The sequence below is a fragment of the Danio rerio genome, chromosome 23 (assembly GCF_052040795.2).
Source record: "Danio rerio strain M-AB ecotype USA chromosome 23, GRCz13ab, whole genome shotgun sequence".
Taxonomy (NCBI): Eukaryota; Metazoa; Chordata; class Actinopteri; order Cypriniformes; family Danionidae; genus Danio; species Danio rerio.
Genome location: NC_141043.1, coordinates 49,347,501 through 49,370,519, shown reverse-complemented (window position 1 = coordinate 49,370,519; position 23,019 = coordinate 49,347,501). Strand labels below are relative to the sequence as shown.

Here is a 23,019-nt window from a genome sequence, read left to right as displayed (position 1 = left end):
TGGACCGTTGCCGTTTGTAGGACATAATTTGTGCCAAGGGAAACCAAAATGTACCTTTGGTTTTTAAAACCTGCAGATACAAAGTTGTACTTTCATTAAAGGTACAAATCTGATCCTTAAAGGTACGACCACAGTGACAAGACACTTTGTACCTTCACAGTGTCAAAAATGCTTACCAAACATTTATTTAAAATGCCTTTAATGTTTAGTTTACAATGCCTTTAGTGTATTTTTTACCAGGTGTTTTGTAATATTGTATTATAGAACTTAATAATTAAGGTTTATGTTTCTTTCTTCTAGAAATTATTCATAAAATCACTTTGCCTTTCCAGTCATATTTATTTTCACTGGTATTGTAATAAAGATAAAGTTAATCAATACTTTTGAAACCTTTTATATGGGAGCAATTGTGTACCTGCATTTCAATTGTACCATAAAAAGGTACAGAACAGTATAATAAGTCTCTTCTGCATCATATAAGGTACAATCTTTACAGTTTAAGGTACAAAACAGCTCCTCAAGGAACAATATTTGTACCACCGTGTACCTGTTTTTCTGAGAGTGCACCTAACTATATATTCACATCTAAAAATGACATTTAGAACTATGATAATATTTAACATTTTAAATGTATTTTTGATCAAACAAATGCATCCTTGATGCTCAGAGGAGACATACTTTGCAAATTTTAACCGCTAATATTAATGTGTTTCTTCTAACCTCAGGCTGTACAGTTGCTCTTATTTTGCCGCCAAAACACAAGATCAACATGCTTTAATCATCAGTCTCAGATCAGTCGGTTTCCATGGCGATGACGACAGCGTCAGTGGGCGGAGTCACAGATGAGGCAGGCCACGCCTCTTTCCCACCCCCATCCACCGGCAGCTGTCTGGCTCTAGCAGAACAATCCGGACTATCATGAAGATCGTTCACCGTCCCAATGGCGGACTCTGTGGGTAAATTTTCATCTTCATCCTCCTCATCTTCCTCACGTTCAACACGGCAACGGCAAACCTCAATACCAGAGTCTCCGGTCAGCCGTCGCTGCTGAAAGTGTGTTTGGTCCACATCCAGATCACTGACAGCAGAATCGCGGCGCTCGGGTTCAACACCAGGAGAAAACAGAGCGTTTCTGGGTGGAGACTGAGGGGGCGGAGCTACTGGCTCCTCCCTCTTCTGCTCGGGTTGAGCACCAATCGGATCAGAGATGGAAAAGAGATGCGAAGATGAAGTGGAAATGCTAAGGCTGGTGATATTCTTTGTCGTCGGACTGTCAATGTTACTAGTGCTAATCGCTTGGGATGCTTCTAATATCTCGTTATTGTTATTAACGTTATCTGTGCTGCTGCTGCTACTTTTGATCTTCTGCACCACTTTGGAACCTGGAGAGGCGGGGCCTGGAGGCTCTGCTTCCTCAGGCGATTGGTCATTGAGCGCTGGAATGTTCTCGATGTGCATAACTGCTGAGTGGGTGTGGCCAGGCTCATTGAGGGAGGGTGTGGAGGCGTGGCTTGTGTCAGTCTCGTCGGTGAGCTGGGCGGAAGAAGGGGAGGAGCTACAGGGTGAAGACGGACAGCAGGAGTCACAGGAGCAGCTGGTGTAGTTGTCGGAGCTCTGTGATGACATTATGTGACTCGGGCCAGGGTGGGCGGAGCCTCGCGGGTAAGCCACCGAGCTGTAGGGAGGGGGCGGGGTGCTGGGCTGTGCTGCTACTTCCTCATAAGACGGCAGTTTGAGTGATGCGAGAAAACCTGCCAATGAGAACTTAAGGTTAACTAGTGGATCATAGTTTGTGTTCATAACAACGATGTGTTAAAAATGGAAAATTAGCATAGTAAATTCCCTGTGGTAAATATACATCTTAACCTGACTCAAAAGATATCGCCTAACAACATAAGTTTTGCAATACATTGGCACACAAATTTGTTTTTGAGCTTTGTAGTGGTTTATACTTTATCAAACAACGATGTACTAAAAATTGGAAAACTAGCGTAGTAAACACCCCATAGTTAAACGCACACCTTGATCGGACACTTAGATATAGATAGTGGATGTTTTACAGGATGTTTGGCACACAAAAGCATTCTTGGAGCTTCATAGTAATTTATACTTTGTGTACACAACAACGATGTACTTAAAATGGAAAAATAGCATAGTACATTCCGTTTAGTAAGTGCGCAACTTGACCCGACTCAGAAGATTTTGGCAAACAAAGTCGTTTTTACAGTTTTTGGCACATAAAAGTGTTCTTGGAGTTTTGTATGATTACAGTTTAACCACTTAAGTCACATGAGCTGTTTTGACAATGTTTACTGTTTCTTTTCTGGACTTTTCTGAGCGTCTCGGGACCCTTGTTGTCTAGGTAGGATGAGGGAGCTCTCGGATTTCATCTAAAATGTCTTTATTTCTGTTTGAAGATGGGGATTGGAACGACATGAGGGTGAGTAATTAATTACAGAATTTTTTTTTCGGGTGAACTAACTCTTTAATGTTCAAAATTAGAATTTTCGGGGGGTATTTTTTTATGTCTCAAATAAAAATGAAAAAAACTTGAGCATAATAAAGGTCCGTTCACACATAGCATGATAAAATAGTTCTGAATTTAAAACTGAGGTCAGACGACAGCTCTAAACATAAAGATGAAGAGAAACAATTTGGCGTGTTTGTTATTACACAAACTGACCAATCTCTAATTTTACTATGTGATTTTATAGATTACCAAACTGGATTCACTGGTTAGATTCCCTAGTAGCACACTGAGGACACCTGCTGGTTAAAAAAGGTGATGCAAAATTATAAACTCAGTAATTTGTGTTTTTATTCCACTACACTGACTCTAATCGCTAAATTCACTATTAGATTAGGCAGATTACACAAGCTGGATTCACTGGTTAGATTCGCTAGTAGCACACTGAGGACACCTGCTGGTTAAAAGGAGATAATGCAAAAGTATAAACTAAGAAAATTGTGTTTTTATTCCACTACACTGACTCTGATTGCTAAATTTACTATTTGATTAGGCAGATTACACGAGCTGGATTCACTGGTCAGATTTGCTAGTAGCACACTGAGGACACCTGCTGGTCAAAATGAGGTAATGCAAAAAGTATAAACTAAGAAAATTGTGTTTTTATTACACCACACTGACTCTAATGGCTAAATTCACTATTAGATTAGGGAGTTTACAAAAGCTGGATTCACTGGTCAGATACGCTAGTAGCACACTGAGGACACCTGCTGGTTAAAAGGAGATAATGCAAAAGTATAAACTAAGCCATTAGTGTTTTTATGTCACTACATTGACTCTGATTGCTAAATTTACTATTTGATTAGGCTGATTACACAAGCTGGATTCACTGGTCAGATTCCTTAGTAGCACACTGAAAATGCCTGCTGGTTGAAAAAAGGTGATGCAAAAGTATAAACTCAGTAATTTGTGTTTTTATTCCACTACACTGACTCTAATGGCTAAATTCACTATTAGATTAGGCAGATTACACAAGCTGGATTCACTGGTCAGATTCGCTAGTAGCACACTGAAAATGCCTGCTGGTAAAAAGAGCTAATGCAAATAGTATAATTTAAAAAAATCATTCGTCAGTGTGGATGCAAATATGTTTCTATTTAGATTTACAGTCATCGTGCTTGGTGTGAATGGGCCTTAACATGATGAGTGTGAGGTGTTCTTACTGAGGTCAAACATGGAGGACGGGTAGCTGCAAGCTCCGTGATATGCCATCAGGTTGATCTCTCTCTGCCTCTGCTGTTGCTGGACACGCTGCTTAGCCTGACGGTGGCGATATGCGCAGCAGCAGCTAAAGAGGATTAGCATACTCCACAGCAGCCAAAACCCTGAAACACACATACATAAATTAATAATTTCTTTAAGCTAGTTATAGTTAGAGGCATTTACATCGCAAATAATAATAGAAATGTATTATCATAAAAAAAATTTCACTATAAGTAAGGGATAATGCACATCTAGCTGTGGCTATTGCAGAGTGAAGAGTAAAACTGCAGTTTTATTAGCTGTTGTAGAAGACTGAACGGTTTATTCTGAATCAGCACCGGCTGCATCTACATTATGCTGATTATTACACACCTACTGGACCCTACACTGTTAGAACATGTTAAACATTGATCTGAGCTCTTTAATTAAACATAAAACTTGCAGAAAGAAAAACAGCTGAATGGAGCTACACTAACCTACATATTAATATTATAATTCAGTCACTAGATGGCGCCAAACAGCTGAGTGACAGATAAGCACATCATTATTCTCACTGCTATTCGCCGCCAGTTTATCAGGAAGTGAGGATTTTGTTGACTTTGACTTACTGCTTATTATTTGCAAATGTTTTATGTTTATATATTCCAGCTGTGCTCACAAGTCTAACTACCATCTTTGGATGGAAACACAGCATTTTGTTATCATAATTGTGGGTTATTTTATTAACTTTTATTGTAAAAACAGTATAATTAAAGTTATTGAGCTACATTTAAAATGTCTCACAAAAATACCTATTCAATAAAAAATTATTACAAAACATTTTCGAGTTCGGTTTTCATCCAAAAGCATCCAGAGTTTTTGATTTCTGCCCAGAATGTTTATTTTGATGCATCTTTAGCATTGGTGTTTGTTGTTGCTGGACTCACATCACAGCTCATAGTAGTATTTATCAGGAAGTGATGATTTTGTTCTCTTTTGTTTCTAATTGAATGGAAACGCTGCTTTATTTGGCTTATTTATTTTATTTTATTTATGTGATATTCCAGTTTTGCGCACATCTCTAATGGCAACATAGCTACTAAATAACATTTTATTATCAATAAAATTTAGTTATTTTATTGGCTGTTTTCTTTATTGAAGTTACATTTAAAATGTCTCTTTTTTTTTTTTTAAATCCCCAAAAAATCGAAAATATTTTCATGTATTTTACTAAATTGTCTAATTTATTTTATTATTATTGTTATTTTATTGGCAATGCTGTGGCACAGTAGGTAGTGCTGTTGCCTCACAGCAAGAAGGTTGCTGGTTCGAGCCTCGGCTGGGTCAGTTGGCGTTTTAGTGTGGAGTTTGCATGTTCTCCCTGCGTTCGCGTGGGTTTCCTCCGATTTCCCCAAAGACATGCAGTACAGGTGAATTGGGTAGGCTAAATTGTCCGTAGTTTGTGTGTGTGAATGAATGTGTATGGATGTTTCCCAGAGATGGATTGCAGCTGGAAGGGCATCCGCTGCGTAAAACATATATGCTGGATAAGTTGGCGGTTCATTCCGCTGTGGCGACCCCAGATTAATAAAGGGACTAAGCCCTAAAGAAAATGAATTAATGTTATTTTAATTACTAACAAGCGTCACGGTGGCTCAGTGGTTAGCACTGTGGCCTCACAGCAAGAAGGTCGCTGGTTTGAGTTCCAGCTGGCTCAGTTGGTGTTTCTGTGTGGAGTTTGCATGTTCTCCCCGTGTTCATGTGGGTTTCCTCCGGGTGCTCCGGTTTCCCCCTCAGTCCAAACACATGCGCTATAGGAGAACTGATCAACTAAATTGGCCGTAGTGTATGAGTGTGTGTGTGTGAATGTGAGAGTGTATGGGTGTTTCCCAGTACTAGGTTGAGGCTGGAAGGGCATCCGGTGTGTATAACATATGCTGGAATAGATAGTGGTTCATGCCGCTGTGGCGACCTCTGAACTAGAGACTTTTATGTGATATTCCAGTTTTGCGCATGAATTTAATTCACATTTTTGGATGGAAACACAGCTATTGGTGTGTGTTGCGCAGCACTCACACCACAGCTCATAGTAGTATGTGCAGCAGCCGGTCTCCTGGCAGCAGTGTCCGGTCTGGCACAGGTATCCGCTGGCGCTGTTGGTGCCAGGGCAGTAGCGCGGGCTGCCCAGCAGAGGCAGCGTCCCTGAACTGTGGTACTCCATGCCCTGCAGCAGCGCGTGCCGCCAGCGAAACACTCGCTCCTCCGCTTCCTCCAGAACTGCTGCTACGGCGAGACTGGCGGAGTCTGAAAGACACAAGCGCAATCTGACATCAGTACATCTGCATGATTTTAGATGTTAGTATCAGTGTTGTTAGTCTTAAATGTGCCATGAAGTACTTTAACATGCATTTTTTTATTCAGCGTTTGACATAATCTCAGTCGAAACATGAAGAGAGGGTGGGGCATAGAGTAGCTCCGCCCCTATTTAAAAGACAGCTAATAGCTTTGTGTTTTCGTACAGCTTTGCCCAATAATATCCAGCTGCAGACCTGCAGACCCACACACGCTTTAGGCACACACACAATCTAGCACACACGATGTAGGCAAACCGTACAGTATATGGTTATGACGGATGCTAATGTTATAAACGTCTTCTTGGATATTCATTCATTCCTTATCAACTGCTTTTCCAGGGCCAAGTCGCGAGGGAAGCAGTCTTAGAAGAACCCCAGACTTCCCTCTCCTCAGACACTTCCTCCAGCTCCTCCGGGGGGATCCCGAGGTGTTCCCAGGTCAGCCAAGAGATCCAGCGTGTCCTGGGTCTTCCCGAGGCCTCCTCCCGATGGAACATGCATGGAACACCTCCATAGGTTGGCATTCAGGAGGCATCCGAAACAGATGCCGGAGCCACCTCAGCTGGCTTCTCTGGATGTGGAGGAGCAGCGGCTCTACTCCAAGCCCCTTCCAGGTGACAGAGCTCCTCACCCTGTCTATAACGCCCCCCACTCACACGGGGCTTCAGACTCAATGTTTGACTGAAGGCGTGTCTGAAGTTGAAGCTAAAGCGATCGTCGTATCAGCGTCAGCCAATGAAATTCAGTCAGCAATAGGCCACTGTCTAGCTGGTGTATTTGCATACAGCGATCTGATTCGCTGACTCTTCCGTTGGCGCTTGAAAAGTTGAGCTAGTCCCAACTTCTGCAGCAAGCAACACCTCTGAAGCGGCGCCGACGGATCCACAATGCAGTCCGGCAACGCCTGACGTCACTCATTCAAAGTGAATGGGAAGCGTTGACGCTGACGCCCCGTGTGAAAGGGGCGTAATGCTGTGTTTACACCAGACGCAGAACGCGCGGATAAATCGCGCTATTCGCGCATAAATAGCCGCGTCAGCATTTGAGTTTACTCGCTTCATTCACGCGTCCAATTAACTTCAGAACAGACGTGGATTCACGTGATGGGCGGGGCTTCTGTCTGCCCGGTGACTAAAGGTTCGTTGCTTAAAGGCTAACATGGATTTTATAAAGAAACCAACAGTGTTTATGTACTTTATGAAGGCTGTAAAACAGCGTCGATACGTTTAGGGTCGTTTCTGAGTCCTTTACATGCTTTCAGAGGTGCATCCAGCTCTTTAAGCTCATAGACTCCTCCAGAAACTGAACCTGGATCACGGAGGCTTTCAACGGTGCTTCAGACTGAGCCAAGCCTAGTTTGATGACTTGTTGTCTGTGTCGCCTGGAGGATTTCCCCTGGGACACCATCAACAGGTTCTACGTCACAATCACGCCACCACAAGAGCAAGCTTCTGATTGGTTAACGCGGAGCGAATGTCTGCTAAAGTTCAGATTTTCAAACTCGAGAGATTCGCGCGAAACGCTTGTTAAGCGCGTCAAACGCTCAATTCGCCCCGCGCCATTCGCACAATTTGCGTCATTCGTGCCGCGCCATTCGCATGTATCGCGCCGCAGGATGTCTATTCGCGCGTTTGCATTGACTTAACATGTAAATCACTCCCGCTTGACGCGCACTCCGCGTCTGGTGTGAACGCAGCATCAGAGTACGCTCTGCCACCCTGCAAAGGAAACTCATTTCGGAGGCTTGTATCCAAGATCTTGTCCTTTTGGTCGTGACCCATAGCTCATGACCATAGGTGAGAGGAGGACCATTGATTGACCAGTAAATCAGAAGGACTACCAGAACAACTCTAAGGTTTTAATCTCTTGTTAAGTCAGTTCAGAGTTCAAGTTTAAACTCCGAATTGATGTACCTCCTTACTGAAACAGCCCCCTGGCCCACTAACTTATATATAACAAGTTAGTATCTCCTAACAGTGCAGTTTACAGTTAGTAAAATCTAAATATTAGCCAAATGATAAAGTTTTTGAAAGGTTTTGAAAAATATGGACACAAACACAGACATTTGTGAGATCCTTTACCTGTTGAAGGACACGGGTGTCCATATATACTGTCAGGATCATCTATAAACAAGAAGAAAAAGCATTATGAATTATCCACCATATCTGACATCAACACATTTTTAACCCTAAACTAATATTCTACAAATGCACCATTAATTTAATTGAACACATTTGTGTTAATTATATAAAGTTGAAGACAAATTTACTCTCAATATTTCCCAAGTGATTATTTAACAGAGGGCATCACTGTGGTGCAGTGGGTAGCACGATCGCCTCACAGCAAGAAGGTCGCTGGTTTGAGTCTCGGCTGGGTCAGTTGGTGTTTTTGTGTGGAGTTTGCATGTTCTCCCCGTGTTGGTGTGGGTTTCCTCCGGGTGCTCCGGTTTCCCCCACAGTCCAAACACATGCGCTATAGAAACTAAATTGGCCATTGTGTGTGTGTGTGTGTGTGTATGTGTGTGTATGTATGTGTGTGTGTGTGTGTGTGTGTGTGTGAATGAGTGTGTATGGGTGTTTTCCAGTGTTGGGATTGTGGCTGAAAGGGCATCCGCTGTGTAAAACATATGCTGGATAAGTTGGCGGTTCATTCCGCTGTGGTGACCCCTGATGAATAAAGGGACTAAGCTGAAAAGAGAATTAATGAATAAATGATTAACAGAGGCCTTTTTCACAGTATTTACTGGGGCTGCTCGATTTTAGAAAAATTACACATTGCAATAATTTTTATTCTGTGATATTTATTTTGCGATTATGAATACAATTTTACAAAATGACTTGAATAACTGTTTGAAAAAATATATGATGTAAGATTGATTGAGATGATTGTGTAGGGGACGCATCTGCATAAAATATAAACAATCAAACTAAAAAAAGACACAAATTAAATGAAAAATCTAATGTAAAATAATATTGCATAGTCTTCGTTGTGTAATCAGTTCAATAAATTGTCATTAATATTTTTTATTACAAATGGCACAATTTCTCATGTCTTTACACTTTTAAAACCCTCAAACAGTCACAGAGCCCAAAATACACTTGTAATATGATCAATTATAATCCAGACTCAATATTGTGTACACTCACGATGTGACTATTGTGTATTATGAAATTGTGATATCGATGTTGAAATGACATCGTTGAATTATTAGCCCCTGTTTATTTTTCCCCAATTTCTGTGTAACGGAGAGCAGATTTCTTCAACACATTTCTAATCATAATAGTGTTAATAACTCATCTCTTATAACTGATTTATTTTCTCTTTGTCATGATGACAGTAAATAATATTAGACTAGATATTCTCTTAAGACACTAGTATTCAGCTTAAAGTGACATTTAATGGCTTCACTAGGGTAAATAAGTTGATTAGGCAGGTTATTGTGTAACAAAAAAGACTATCAAAAATATAGCTTAAGGGGGATAATAATATTGACCTAAAAATGGAGTTTAAAAAATAAAAAATTGCTTTTATTCTAGCCAAAATAAAACAAATAAGACTTTCTCCAGAAGAAAAAATATTATCAGACATACTGTGAAAATTTCCAGAATCTGTTAAACATCATTTGGGAAATATATATTTAAAAAAAACTCAAATGGGGGGAAATAATCCTGACTTTAACTGTATATAAGGCTAATAATTTGTTTTTCAACTGTATGTAGTTAACAAAAAGCTGTTATTGGCCTGAAAATATGAGGAAAATTAGGCCAAATATAGATTTTTTTTTCCGCACTGAATTAATCTATATATGTAATCAAACTTTCAAGCCATACATCAGCAAATATCACACACACAACAGGCTCGAACAGAAGCAGATGAAGAACATTACAGATGCTAGCACTGAGCTTCAGCTAAATGATGCTCTGTCTGCACCTGCGGTAATAATAATGATAACTACAACAAAGCTGTGTGTTATAGTAATAATTATACAACAGCACTAACCTTTCTGAAAGCCTAGAGTCCACCTCAGCGATGCCTGTTATTGTGTTAGTATTTTATATCCGTCGTAATGATTTCTGATTCGCTCATTTTCTCCTCATATTCTGCACCGAGCGTCTCCCTCCGTCCGCCATTTTCACCCGCATCAGCAGCACACACGGACGAAAACGCGGTGCTGTTTTAACCGTAAACCGAGCTTTACACGGTAAATTAAGCTAATTACGAGTGTTTTTTACTCGAATACATCATAATCTCATCTTATAACAGACGGCGCCTGGCTGCAGACATCATGTCATGAAGGTTTATCGGATCTGATGCTGATTGGCTGCTGTAGCAGGATGCGGACCAATCAGAGCAGACGTGCGGTTATCCCAGCAACAGTTGAAGACGGTGTGAGCGCATTTATAAAGGGGTGAAGTGTAGAAGGGATACAGCTGCGGATACTCACAGCTGCAGATAGCGTAATTTTTGTGACACTGTAAGACAATAATTTATATTTTTATATTAATTTGAGGGGTTGAGATAGGGGTAGGCGTTAATAAAATACAATGTATTGAGTAATTTAATAAATATTTTGAACAATACGCGGTATAATTACCAGGGAAAAGGGTTATTTCTAGAAGGGATACAGTTGCGGCGAGAAGTTAACGAGAATTATTTAAATTATTTATTAACTGCATTAATTGTATTTTATTAATATATACCCTTACCAAACCCTCACAGTAACGTATTAAAACAGTAGTTACAACGAGTATTATTTATATTATTTATTAAATTACTCAATAAATTATATTTTGTTAAAGTATACCCCAACCAAACCCTCACAGTAAAGTAAAAACTGTATTTATAATGAGAAATATTCATTTTATTTATTGAATAACTTATTAAATTGTATTTTATTTAACGTCTACCACGACTAAATCATCACAGCAATATAAAAACAGTAATTAAAACCAGAAATATTCATATTATTTATTAAATTACTCATTAAATTGTATATATTAACGTCTACCCTTATAAACCCTCACAGTAATGTAAAAACAGTAATTATAGCGAGAAATATTCATATTATTTATTAAATTACTCATCAAATTGTATTTTATTAAAGTATACCTCAACCAAACCCGCGCAATAATATAAAAACAATAATTAAATTGAGTATTATTCATATTATTTATTAAATTACTCATTAAATTATATTTCTTAAAGTTTACCCTATTAAACCCTCACAGTAAAGTAAAAAACAGTAATTATAATGAGTATTATTTATATTTTTGATTAAATTACTCATTAATTGTATTTTATTTAATGTCTACCCCAACCAAACCCCTTAAAGTAAAGTATAAACAGTAATTATAATGAGAAATATTCATATTATTTATTAAATTACTCATTGATTTGTATTTTATTTAACGTCCACCCCTACTAAATCATCACAGCAATATAAAAACAGCAATTAAAACCAGAAATATTCATATTATTTATTAAATTACTCATTGATTTGTATTTTATTTAAAGTCCACCCCTACTAAATCATCACAGCAATATAAAAACAGCAATTAAAACCAGAAATATTCATATTATTTATTAAATTACTCATTGATTTGTATTTTATTTAAAGTCCACCCCGACTAAATCATCACAGCAATATGAAAACAGCAATTAAAACCAGAAATATTCATATTATTTATTAAATTACTCATTGATTTGTATTTTATTTAACGTCCACCCCTACTAAATCATCACAGCAATATAAAAACAGTAATTAAAACCAGAAATATTCATATTATTTATTAAATTACTCATTAATTTGTATTTTATTTAAAGTCCACCCCTACTAAATCATCACAGCAATATAAAAACAGTAATTAAAACCAGAAATATTCATATTATTTATTAAATTACTCATTAATTTGTATTTTATTTAACGTCCACCCCTACTAAATCATCACAGCAATATAAAAACAGCAATTAAAACCAGAAATATTCATATTATTTATTAAATTACTCATTAATTTGTATTTTAATGTCTACCCTTCTAAACCCTCACAGTAACGTAAAAACAGTAATTAAATTAAGTATTATTCCTATTATTTATTAAATTACTCATCAAAATTGTATTTTATTTAACCTCTACCAACCATCAAAGTAATATAAAATGAGTCTCTCAACTGAATCTTGTCAATTTATTTTGTGTTTTCATATATGAATGTATCTTCCACTGTTACTGACTGTATAATGCAAGTAAAGGAAATACAGTAGTAAATATATAAGTGGATAGGAAGCAGTTACTATGGTATACCACTGCAATTTATTACATTGTGCTGTTGTAAATCCTAAAGTATACTATGGCATTTTTCAAGTGAGAAGTAAAGGAGTACACACACAGTACATTAACATAATTCATGCATTCATTTTCTTTTTGGCTTAGTCCCTTTTTTAATCTGGGATCGGCAACTTATCCAGCATGTGTTTTACACAGCGGATGCCCTACCAGCTGCAACCCATCACTGGGAAACATCCACATCACTCATTCACACTCATACACTGTGGAGAATTTAGCTTACCCAATACACCTCATGTCTTTGGTTTTGTGGGAGAAACCGGATCACCCAGAGGAAACCCACGCCAACACGGGGAGAACATGCAAACTCCACACAGAAACACCAACCGACCCACCACTAACTGATCGTGCTACCCACTGCACCACATTTACATAATACATTTTGTAAATAAATATAATCAGTGACGGATAAAGACTTTCCAGATTTACTTTAAAGATGAGTAAAAGACATTCATAAAATAAACATTTTAATCAATTACAGGTGCAAAATCCTGTTTGATCTGCAAAAGAAAAGATAATTATGTTAACTTCATCGTTCGACCACTAGAGGGACTTGAAGGCCTGTTTTTATTAGACGATATTAGTGTTTAATGCGTGACTTTTCAGTCCTGCTGCATAACTTTACAGATGGATTGATGATGTATTTCATCAATTAAAAATGTACTTTTTTATGCATCTATTTAATCATCATCATCCCATTTATTAGCATGTGTTATTCCATATGTAGGCTGATGTGCCCATATTTACCTCACATTTTTTAAACAGATTGGCAGAACTCTTCAGGATGTGGTGTTTGTGGCATAAAGACAAAAGTGTTAAATACTTCTCTCTTTTTCTCACTGCTTACACACACATCTGTCCATCAGAGGAAGAGGAGAGAGAGAAAGAGCGGGTATAATGGCAGCACTTCAGACCTCAGATTTGACGTGTTTGTGTGTTGTTCTGATTTGCTCTGGACTACTGGAGTTCTCTACAGGTATGATTGAGAGACCTTGGCCATATTTACTATCAAACACACTGTGCTTTGTTTTGTTCGAGTAGTTTGCGGTCATTTTAAAGACGGAATTATGGTATTATTCCAATTAAAAATAGATTTAGAAGAAATAACCATTGCAGTTCTGCTTCTATGGGATTTCTGCTTTTAATTTGTTGAGCTTTGCATTGATTTACCGCTAAAATGGAGTGTTACACAAATAGCAGTCTCACCATGGCTACTGTGGGTGCACAATTATCTTTAATACACAGACAGCAGTGTGCTCAGTGGAATGAGAAAATGCATTCAAAAAAATGTAATCAAAGTGAATAAGATGAGGGGACAAGGCTAAATATGTTTGGTCCATCAAATGTTTTTGATACTGATATAAGTTCAAAAGTTTATACTGTAAATCTGTTTCTTGTATATACACACACATACACGCACACACACACTCACACACACACACAGATATATATATATATATATATATATATATATATATATATATATATATATATATATATATATATATATATATATATATATTTATATATATATATATATATATATATATATATATATATATATCTGTGTGTGTGTGTGTGTGTATATGTACATTTATTTATTTTATTTTCAGCTTAGTCCCTTTATTAATCCGGGGTCGCCACAGCGGAATGAACCACCAACTTATTCAGCATATGTTTTACACAGCGGATGCCCTTCCATGTGCAACCCAGTAATGGGAAACATTATATATAATATATAATTATTATTATTAGTAGTAGTATTATATTTCTCAAATGGGGCTAAATGGTTGCGCAGTGGTTAGCACGATCGCCTTACAGCAAGAAGTTCACTGGTTCAAGCCTTGGCTGGGTCAGTTGGTGTTTCTGTGTGGAGTTTGCATGTTCTCCTCGTGTTGGCGTGGGTTTCCTCTGGGTGCTCCGGTTTCCCCCACAGTCCAAACACATGTCATGTGGTACAGGTGAATTGGGTTAGCTAAACTGTCCATAGTGCATGTGTGTGAATGAGTGAGTATGGATGGGTTGCACCTGGAAGGGCATCCGCTGTGTAAAACAAATGCTGGATAATTTGGCGGTTCATTCTGCTGTGGCGACCCTTGATTAATGTAGGGACTAAGCCGAAAAGAAAATTAATGAATGAATATTTCCCAAATGATGTTGAACAGATTCAGTTGTTCTTCTAGAGAAAGTCTTATTTGCTTTATTTCGGCTAGAATAAAATCAGTTTTTAATTGTTTTAAACCCATGTTAAGCTCAAAATTATTAACCCTCCTTGAGCAATATTAGTTTTAGATTGTCTACAGAACAAACCACTGTTATACAATGACTTGTTATAATTATTAAATAACTCCCAGAGTTAAATTAGATTAGCTTAAAATCACTAAATCAGATTAGACCATTAGCCTCTCGCTTCAAAATGCAAAAATGTTACTGAAGATTATCTGAATGGATTAAAAATGGTAAAATGATGTATAACTATATTAAAAAGCAGTAGATTACAAATGTAAGCTTGTTTAATATGTATTGTGTGTTCAGGTTGTTCAGTATATTAGTCAGTGATCAGCTGTTCTCCAGGAGAGTCTGTGCTGCTGCCCTGCGGAGACGCCGGACACTCAGACGTCCAGTGGTTTTACTCAGAGTTCACATCTGCATCTCCTGAATACTCTGTGTTTCCAGCGGACGACATGAAGGTGCAGAGATTTAAAGACAGAGTTCAGATTCACAGAAATCACTCACTGTCTATCACTCATCTGACTGTTGACGACACTGGAAAGTACAGGTGTCTCAGTAACACCATTCAGCTAACTGTTGAAGGTGAGGAGCGTTGGTTATTACTGTAATAACAGTATATGCAGACCAGCTATAAACGTCAATCTTTTAGTTAGTGCCGGTTATATATTCATAACATCATTCATAAATTAGTGTTTGTTTTCTAGCACTTATAGAATTATTATGTGACTAAGTAAATACTGAAAAAATACTATAGTAGTTTATATATATATATATATATGTGTGTGTGTGTGTGTGTGTGTGTGTATGTATTGGTGTATTGTAGTATCATATAATCTGTAGTTGTAGAAAACTGCAGTATTGGCTCATTTGTATATATTACTAGAATTGCGAATTGCTGTTACCATAGCAACTGTAGTATCACCACAACAGATCAACTACTACATTTGTTGTGTTACCGTATCTATTACAGAATTACTACCATGGATCAATTACTACAGGTAATGTGTTACCATAATAACTATAGAATTACCACAACAGATCAATTACTGCAGTTGTGTTACCATAACAACTATAAAATTACTGCGCCAGATCGATTACTACGGTTGTTGTTACCATAGCAACTATAGAATTGCCACAACAGATCAATTACTGCAGTTGTGTTACCATAGCAACTATAAAATTACTGCAGCGGATTGATTACTACAGTTGTTGTTACCATAGCAACTATAAAATTGCCACAACAGATCAATTACTGCAGTTTTGTCACCATAGCAACTATAAAATTACTGCAACGGATCGATTACTACGGTTGTTGTTACCATAGCAACTATAGAATTTCCACAACAGATCAATTACTGCAGTTGTGTTACCATAGCAACTATAAAATTACTGCAACGGATCGATTACTACAGTTGTTGTTACCATAGCAACTATAGAATTGCCACAACAGATCAAATACTGCAGTTGTGTTACCATAGCAACCATATAACTACTGCAAAGGATTGATTACTACAGTTGTTGTTACCATAGCAACTGTAAAATTGCCACAACAGATCAATTACTGCAGATGTTACCATATCAACTATAAAATTATTGCAACGGATCGATTACTACAGTTGTTGTTACCATAGCCACTACAGTTGTTGTTACCATAGCAACTATAGAATTGCCACAACAGATCAATTACTGCAGTTTTGTCACCATAGCAACTATAAAATTACTGCAACGGATCGATTACTACGGTTGTTGTTACCATAGCAACTATAGAATTTTCACAACAGATCAATTACTGCAGTTGTGTTACCATAGCAACTATAAAATTACTGCAACGGATCGATTACTACAGTTGTTGTTACCATAGCAACTATAGAATTGCCACAACAGATCAAATACTGCAGTTGTGTTACCATAGCAACCATATAACTACTGCAAAGGATTGATTACTACAGTTGTTGTTACCATAGCAACTGTAAAATTGCCACAACAGATCAATTACTGCAGATGTTACCATATCAACTATAAAATTATTGCAACGGATCGATTACTACAGTTGTTGTTACCATAGCCACTACAGTTGTTGTTACCATAGCAACTATAGAATTGCCACAACAGATCAATTACTGCAGTTTTGTCACCATAGCAACTATAAAATTACTGCAACGGATCGATTACTACGGTTGTTGTTACCATAGCAACTATAGAATTTCCACAACAGATCAATTACTGCAGTTGTGTTACCATAGCAACTATAAAATTACTGCAACGGATCGATTACTACAGTTGTTGTTACCATAGCAACTATAGAATTGCCACAACAGATCAAATACTGCAGTTGTGTTACCATAGCAACCATATAACTACTGCAAAGGATTGATTACTACAGTTGTTGTTACCATAGCAACTGTAAAATTGCCACAACAGATCAATTACTGCAGATGTTACCATATCAACTATAAAATTATTGCAACGGATCGATTACTACAGTTGTTGTTACCATAGCCACTACAGTTGTTGTTACCATAGCAACTATAGAATTGCCACAACAGATCAATTACTGCAGTTTTGTCACCATAGCAACTATAAAATTACTGCAACGGATCGATTACTACGGTTGTTGTTACCATAGCAACTATAGAATTTTCACAACAGATCAATTACTGCAGTTGTGTTACCATAGCAACTATAAAATTACTGCAACGGATCGATTACTACAGTTGTTGTTACCATAGCAACTATAGAATTGCCACAACAGATCAAATACTGCAGTTGTGTTACCATAGCAACCATATAACTACTGCAAAGGATTGATTACTACAGTTGTTGTTACCATAGCAACTGTAAAATTGCCACAACAGATCAATTACTGCAGATGTTACCATATCAACTATAAAATTATTGCAACGGATCGATTACTACAGTTGTTGTTACCATAGCCACTACAGTTGTTGTTACCATAGCAACTATAAAATTGCCACAACAGATCAATTACTGCAGTTTTGTCACCATAGCAACTATAAAATTACTGCAACGGATCGATTACTACGGTTGTTGTTACCATAGCAACTATAGAATTTCCACAACAGATCAATTACTGCAGTTGTGTTACCATAGCAACTATAAAATTACTGCAACGGATCGATTACTACAGTTGTTGTTACCATAGCAACTATAGAATTGCCACAACAGATCAAATACTGCAGTTGTGTTACCATAGCAACCATATAACTACTGCAAAGGATTGATTACTACAGTTGTTGTTACCATAGCAACTGTAAAATTGCCACAACAGATCAATTACTGCAGATGTTACCATATCAACTATAAAATTATTGCAACGGATCGATTACTACAGTTGTTGTTACCATAGCCACTACAGTTGTTGTTACCATAGCAACTATAGAATTGCCACAACAGATCAATTACTGCAGTTTTGTCACCATAGCAACTATAAAATTACTGCAACGGATCGATTACTACGGTTGTTGTTACCATAGCAACTATAGAATTTTCACAACAGATCAATTACTGCAGTTGTGTTACCATAGCAACTATAAAATTACTGCAACGGATCGATTACTACAGTTGTTGTTACCATAGCAACTATAGAATTGCCACAACAGATCAAATACTGCAGTTGTGTTACCATAGCAACCATATAACTACTGCAAAGGATTGATTACTACAGTTGTTGTTACCATAGCAACTGTAAAATTGCCACAACAGATCAATTACTGCAGATGTTACCATATCAACTATAAAATTATTGCAACGGATCGATTACTACAGTTGTTGTTACCATAGCCACTACAGTTGTTGTTACCATAGCAACTATAGAATTGCCACAACAGATCAATTACTGCAGTTTTGTCACCATAGCAACTATAAAATTACTGCAACGGATCGATTACTACGGTTGTTGTTACCATAGCAACTATAGAATTTTCACAACAGATCAATTACTGCAGTTGTGTTACCATAGCAACTATAAAATTACTGCAACGGATCGATTACTACAGTTGTTGTTACCATAGCAACTATAGAATTGCCACAACAGATCAAATACTGCAGTTGTGTTACCATAGCAACCATATAACTACTGCAAAGGATTGATTACTACAGTTGTTGTTACCATAGCAACTGTAAAATTGCCACAACAGATCAATTACTGCAGATGTTACCATATCAACTATAAAATTATTGCAACGGATCGATTACTACAGTTGTTGTTACCATAGCCACTACAGTTGTTGTTACCATAGCAACTATAGAATTGCCACAACAGATCAATTACTGCAGTTTTGTCACCATAGCAACTATAAAATTACTGCAACGGATCGATTACTACGGTTGTTGTTACCATAGCAACTATAGAATTTTCACAACAGATCAATTACTGCAGTTGTGTTACCATAGCAACTATAAAATTACTGCAACGGATCGATTACTACAGTTGTTGTTACCATAGCAACTATAGAATTGCCACAACAGATCAAATACTGCAGTTGTGTTACCATAGCAACCATATAACTACTGCAAAGGACTGATTACTACAGTTGTTGTTACCATAGCAACTGTAAAATTGCCACAACAGATCAATTACTGCAGATGTTACCATATCAACTATAAAATTATTGCAACGGATCGATTACTACAGTTGTTGTTACCATAGCAACTATAGTTGTGTTACCGTAGCAACAACAGGATTACCACAACAGATCATTTCTAGTACTTTGTCCTGGTTTAAAAACCTCACAGTATTTACTCTAAATGACTATAGTAATTTTTTATGAGGTATTTATAATCTAATGTGTGATTGTTTGTCGTGTCTGCAGGTTGTTATGTGTTAGGAAATGAAAGATCAGTGGAGGTCAGCAGATATTCAGGAGATTCTGTGTTTCTCTCCTGTTTGATCAAATGTTCCACTCGACACAATCCAGCATCAGAGATCAGATGGAAATTACCCAACCACCGAGAAGTAAATAACTCTACTGGACTGAAGACACCCGATGGAGGCGGATTTCACATGTTTGACACCAACTCAGGGAATCTCACTCTGCTGATTTCTGACCTGACGGAGAAAGATGAAGGACTGTATTCATGCTGGATCAATGAGAATCAACACAAGAGCTTCAGTCTCACCATTAAAGGTAAAGAAATGGTGTGCTTTAAGAGATGTTGCCTCTGTTCAAGGTAAAACACATTCAGCTTCACAGACTACTTACTAGATGTTTGCTTTAAAATCAGTTTAAAACCTTAAACTATAATGCACCCACACCAACACGGGGAGAACATGCTAACTCCACACAGAAACACCAACTGACCTAGTTAGGACTCGAACCAGCGACCTTGTATATTAATTGCAGTAAATAACTGTAAAACAATGTTGTGCTCCTGCAGGCTGTGCTTTACCCGATCATCATCCTCATATTGTCATGATCTCAGATGTGGGGGAGTCTGTGCTGCTTCCGTGTTTCTGTGAAGATCCACAAACCAAACCCAAACACTTTGAATGGAGGCGCTCGGCTGAGAACGAGACGCTGCTTTCAGATGTTGAAGAATTGAACAGCAGATTTCAGACGATCAGAGATTCTGCTCATAATCTCTCCTTGTGGATCTGGAACCTGACGGAGGCCGATGGAGGAGTATATACATGTACAGTCAATGGAAAACACTCCACAAACATTCATCTCACTCTTACTGCAAAAACAAGTAAGACCAAGAGCTTGTGTGAAGCTTCAGATTAAAATAAGCAGCACATTAATAAGCATTATTTATACATTATTCATTTTTTGGGTTCAAAATTAACTTTTTTATGATGTTCATGGTTTTTTAAAAGTATTTTAATTCCTCTAACCTAACAAAAAAATGTGAAAAATGCAAGTATGAACAGGATTGAAAATGTAGGTATTGAACAGACGGAAATTATATAGTGACGTTCAGTATAAATTACGTTTATTATAAACACCAAGCCTGAACTTCCAAACATCCAAACATTCTTCAAAATATCTTATTTTGTGTTCAACAGAAGAAAGAAACATAAATCTTTTATAAGCAATTTTAATGGTGATGTGTCATGATGATGGTTGTTGGCATTACAGAAACGGTTCACTCATTTATTTCTCATTAAGACATTTTTTTCTGTTTTCTCAGATCCTGAAGATTTCACCTCAAATACTCTGACATGCTCTCTGATATCTCTCATCTGTCTGATGCTCATTCTGTTAGTGACTAGATGCATTTACTGGAGATTCACTACAGGTTTGAACAAGCATACACACACCATAAAAACAACGCTAAAGATGGCTTACATTTAATTTATTTTATTTATTTATTCAGTTTATATTCTGTTTAGCTGGGTGGATTTTTAGATACCAATTAAAGATTACAAAACAAAGACAATCTATACAATTCTCAATGCTATATGACTACTTTTACATTACATTTAGATTACTTTTATTGGCAATGCAATCTGACTACTTTTGGATTACATTTAGATTACTTTTATGGTAGCGTAATCTGACTACTTTTAGATTACATTTAGATTACTTTCATTGGCAATGCAATCTGACTACTTTTGGATTACATTTAGATTACTTTTATGGTAGCGTAATCTGACTACTTTTAGATTACATTTAGATTACTTTCATTGGCAATGCAATCTGACTACTTTTGGATTACATTTAGATTACTTTTATGGCAATGCAATCTGACTACATTTGGATTACATTTAGATTACTTTTATTGGCAATGCAATCTGACTACTTTTGGATTACATTTAGATTACTTTTATTATCAATGCAATCTGACTACTTTTGGATTACATTTAGATTACTTTTATGGCAATGCAATCTGACTACATTTGGATTACATTTAGATTACTTTTATTGGCAACGCAATCTGACTACTTTTAGAAAACAGCAGAATTACAACAACCAGTATTGAAAAGCATGAAATTCTCAGAAATACCAGCTGTGACATCAAATATTTAATCTAAAAAATACGATGTAATGTAATAATGAAAAAAACAGCAATATTGCATGTCACCATAAATGTATTACATGTGTTAAAAAGGAGAAAAAATGGGAGGATCAATGAATTGTGAGCAGTTAACTACCATTGTGTAAATAATATGTAATCCATAACAAAGTAACTGTAGTCTGATTACAAGTGTTTTAAAAAGTAGTTTACTCTAATTACATGTTCTTGATATTTTTAAACTGATTACATAATCCAGAATACACATAAACCAGCTCTGTTTATGCCTGTAAGTAAATCTGCAGCTAGGTACGTTTAATGGCTACTTTTGGATAACATTTAGATAACTTTTATTGGCAACACAATCTGACTACTTTTGGATTACATTTAGATTACTTTTATTGGCAACACAATCTGGCTACTTTTGGATTACATTTAGATTACTTTTAGGCAAACACAATCTGACTACTTTTGGATTACATTTAGATTACTTTTATGGCAACACAATCTGACTACTTTTGGATTACATTTAGATTACTTTTATGGCAATGCAATCTGGCTACTTTTGGATTGCATTTAGATTACTTTTATGGCAACACAATCTTACTACTTTTGGATTACATTTAGATTACTTTTATGGCAATGCAATCTGACTACATTTGGATTACATTTAGATTACTTTTATGGCAATGCAATCTGGCTACTTTTGGATTACATTTAGATTACTTTTATGGTAATGCAATCTGACTACTTTTGGATTATATATAGATTGGTCTTATGGTAATGTAATGTATTAATGAAAAAAACAGCAATATTGCATGTCACCATAAATGTATTTCATATGTTAAAAAGAAGGAAAATGGAAGCTCTGCTTATGCCTGTAAGTAAATCTGCAGCTAGGTAAATTTACTGGCTTATTGTGCGTGATAAGCTATGAGTATTTAAAGCTTTGTTTAATTTTACAGAGAAAGAAAGAAGCAGACGAGTGATCCAGAGAACAGATGATGAGGTGAACTTTTCATAACAAGATAAACAAGAATAAAACGCAAATTAAATGTCATTTGTGTGTCTAAACGTGTGTGTTAATAGGATGCGGTGACGTACTCCACTGTGACTCTTATTAAAGGCAGAAAAACAGCAGAAAAACAACAACAACAGGTACGTAAAGTATGTGTGGAATCAAAATGTACAATATTTATTTTGCTAGCGCACATCGCTTTAGGTGAACAATTAATCTGCTCGACTTAATCCACTGAAATTAACAAGGATTAATTAGTTTGTTTAGGTAGTCTTCATTCTTCAGTCTGAGCCTCTGCTTCTGCGTTTGGATTGGCTCCTTCTCAGATGATGTCAGTATGATGCTCCACCCAGAATATTCTTAGCCACGCCCCTCTTATTGTTAGTTTGCT

General features: G+C 36.9%; 3 protein-coding genes across 6 annotated transcripts in view; 2 read left to right on the top strand and 1 right to left on the bottom strand.

Moving 5' to 3' along the window:
- The window catches only part of fhip1ab (FHF complex subunit HOOK interacting protein 1Ab), a 445,665-nt gene that overhangs the window by 170,789 nt on the left and 251,857 nt on the right, over window positions 1-23,019 (top strand). The window lies entirely within an intron of this gene.
- si:ch73-290k24.6 lies at window positions 183-10,372 on the bottom strand. The gene is made up of 5 exons (XM_087307902.1): window positions 10,063-10,372; window positions 8,145-8,186; window positions 5,786-6,013; window positions 3,691-3,852; window positions 183-1,751 (listed from the first exon to the last, which is right to left on the bottom strand). Exons 3-5 carry the CDS (start codon window positions 5,928-5,930, stop codon window positions 793-795), a joined length of 1,266 nt encoding a protein of 421 aa, XP_087164028.1. The 5' UTR covers window positions 5,931-6,013; window positions 8,145-8,186; window positions 10,063-10,372; the 3' UTR covers window positions 183-792.
- LOC103909728 (uncharacterized) overlaps window positions 19,318-23,019 on the top strand; it is a 7,875-nt gene continuing 4,173 nt past the window's right edge. For 2 of the 4 annotated variants that reach the window (XM_087307922.1, XM_087307924.1), the window contains exons 1-6: window positions 19,318-19,360; window positions 19,468-19,782; window positions 20,033-20,344; window positions 20,786-20,893; window positions 22,576-22,619; window positions 22,700-22,768. In XM_087307922.1, the coding sequence (XP_087164048.1) occupies window positions 19,659-19,782; window positions 20,033-20,344; window positions 20,786-20,893; window positions 22,576-22,619; window positions 22,700-22,768 (657 nt within the window). In that variant the 5' untranslated portion in view covers window positions 19,318-19,360; window positions 19,468-19,658. Of the gene's footprint in view, window positions 19,427-19,467; window positions 19,783-20,032; window positions 20,345-20,785; window positions 20,894-22,575; window positions 22,620-22,699; window positions 22,769-23,019 lie in introns of all 4 variants that reach the window. The other 2 variants (XM_087307925.1, XM_087307923.1) reach the window with 2 other exon arrangements.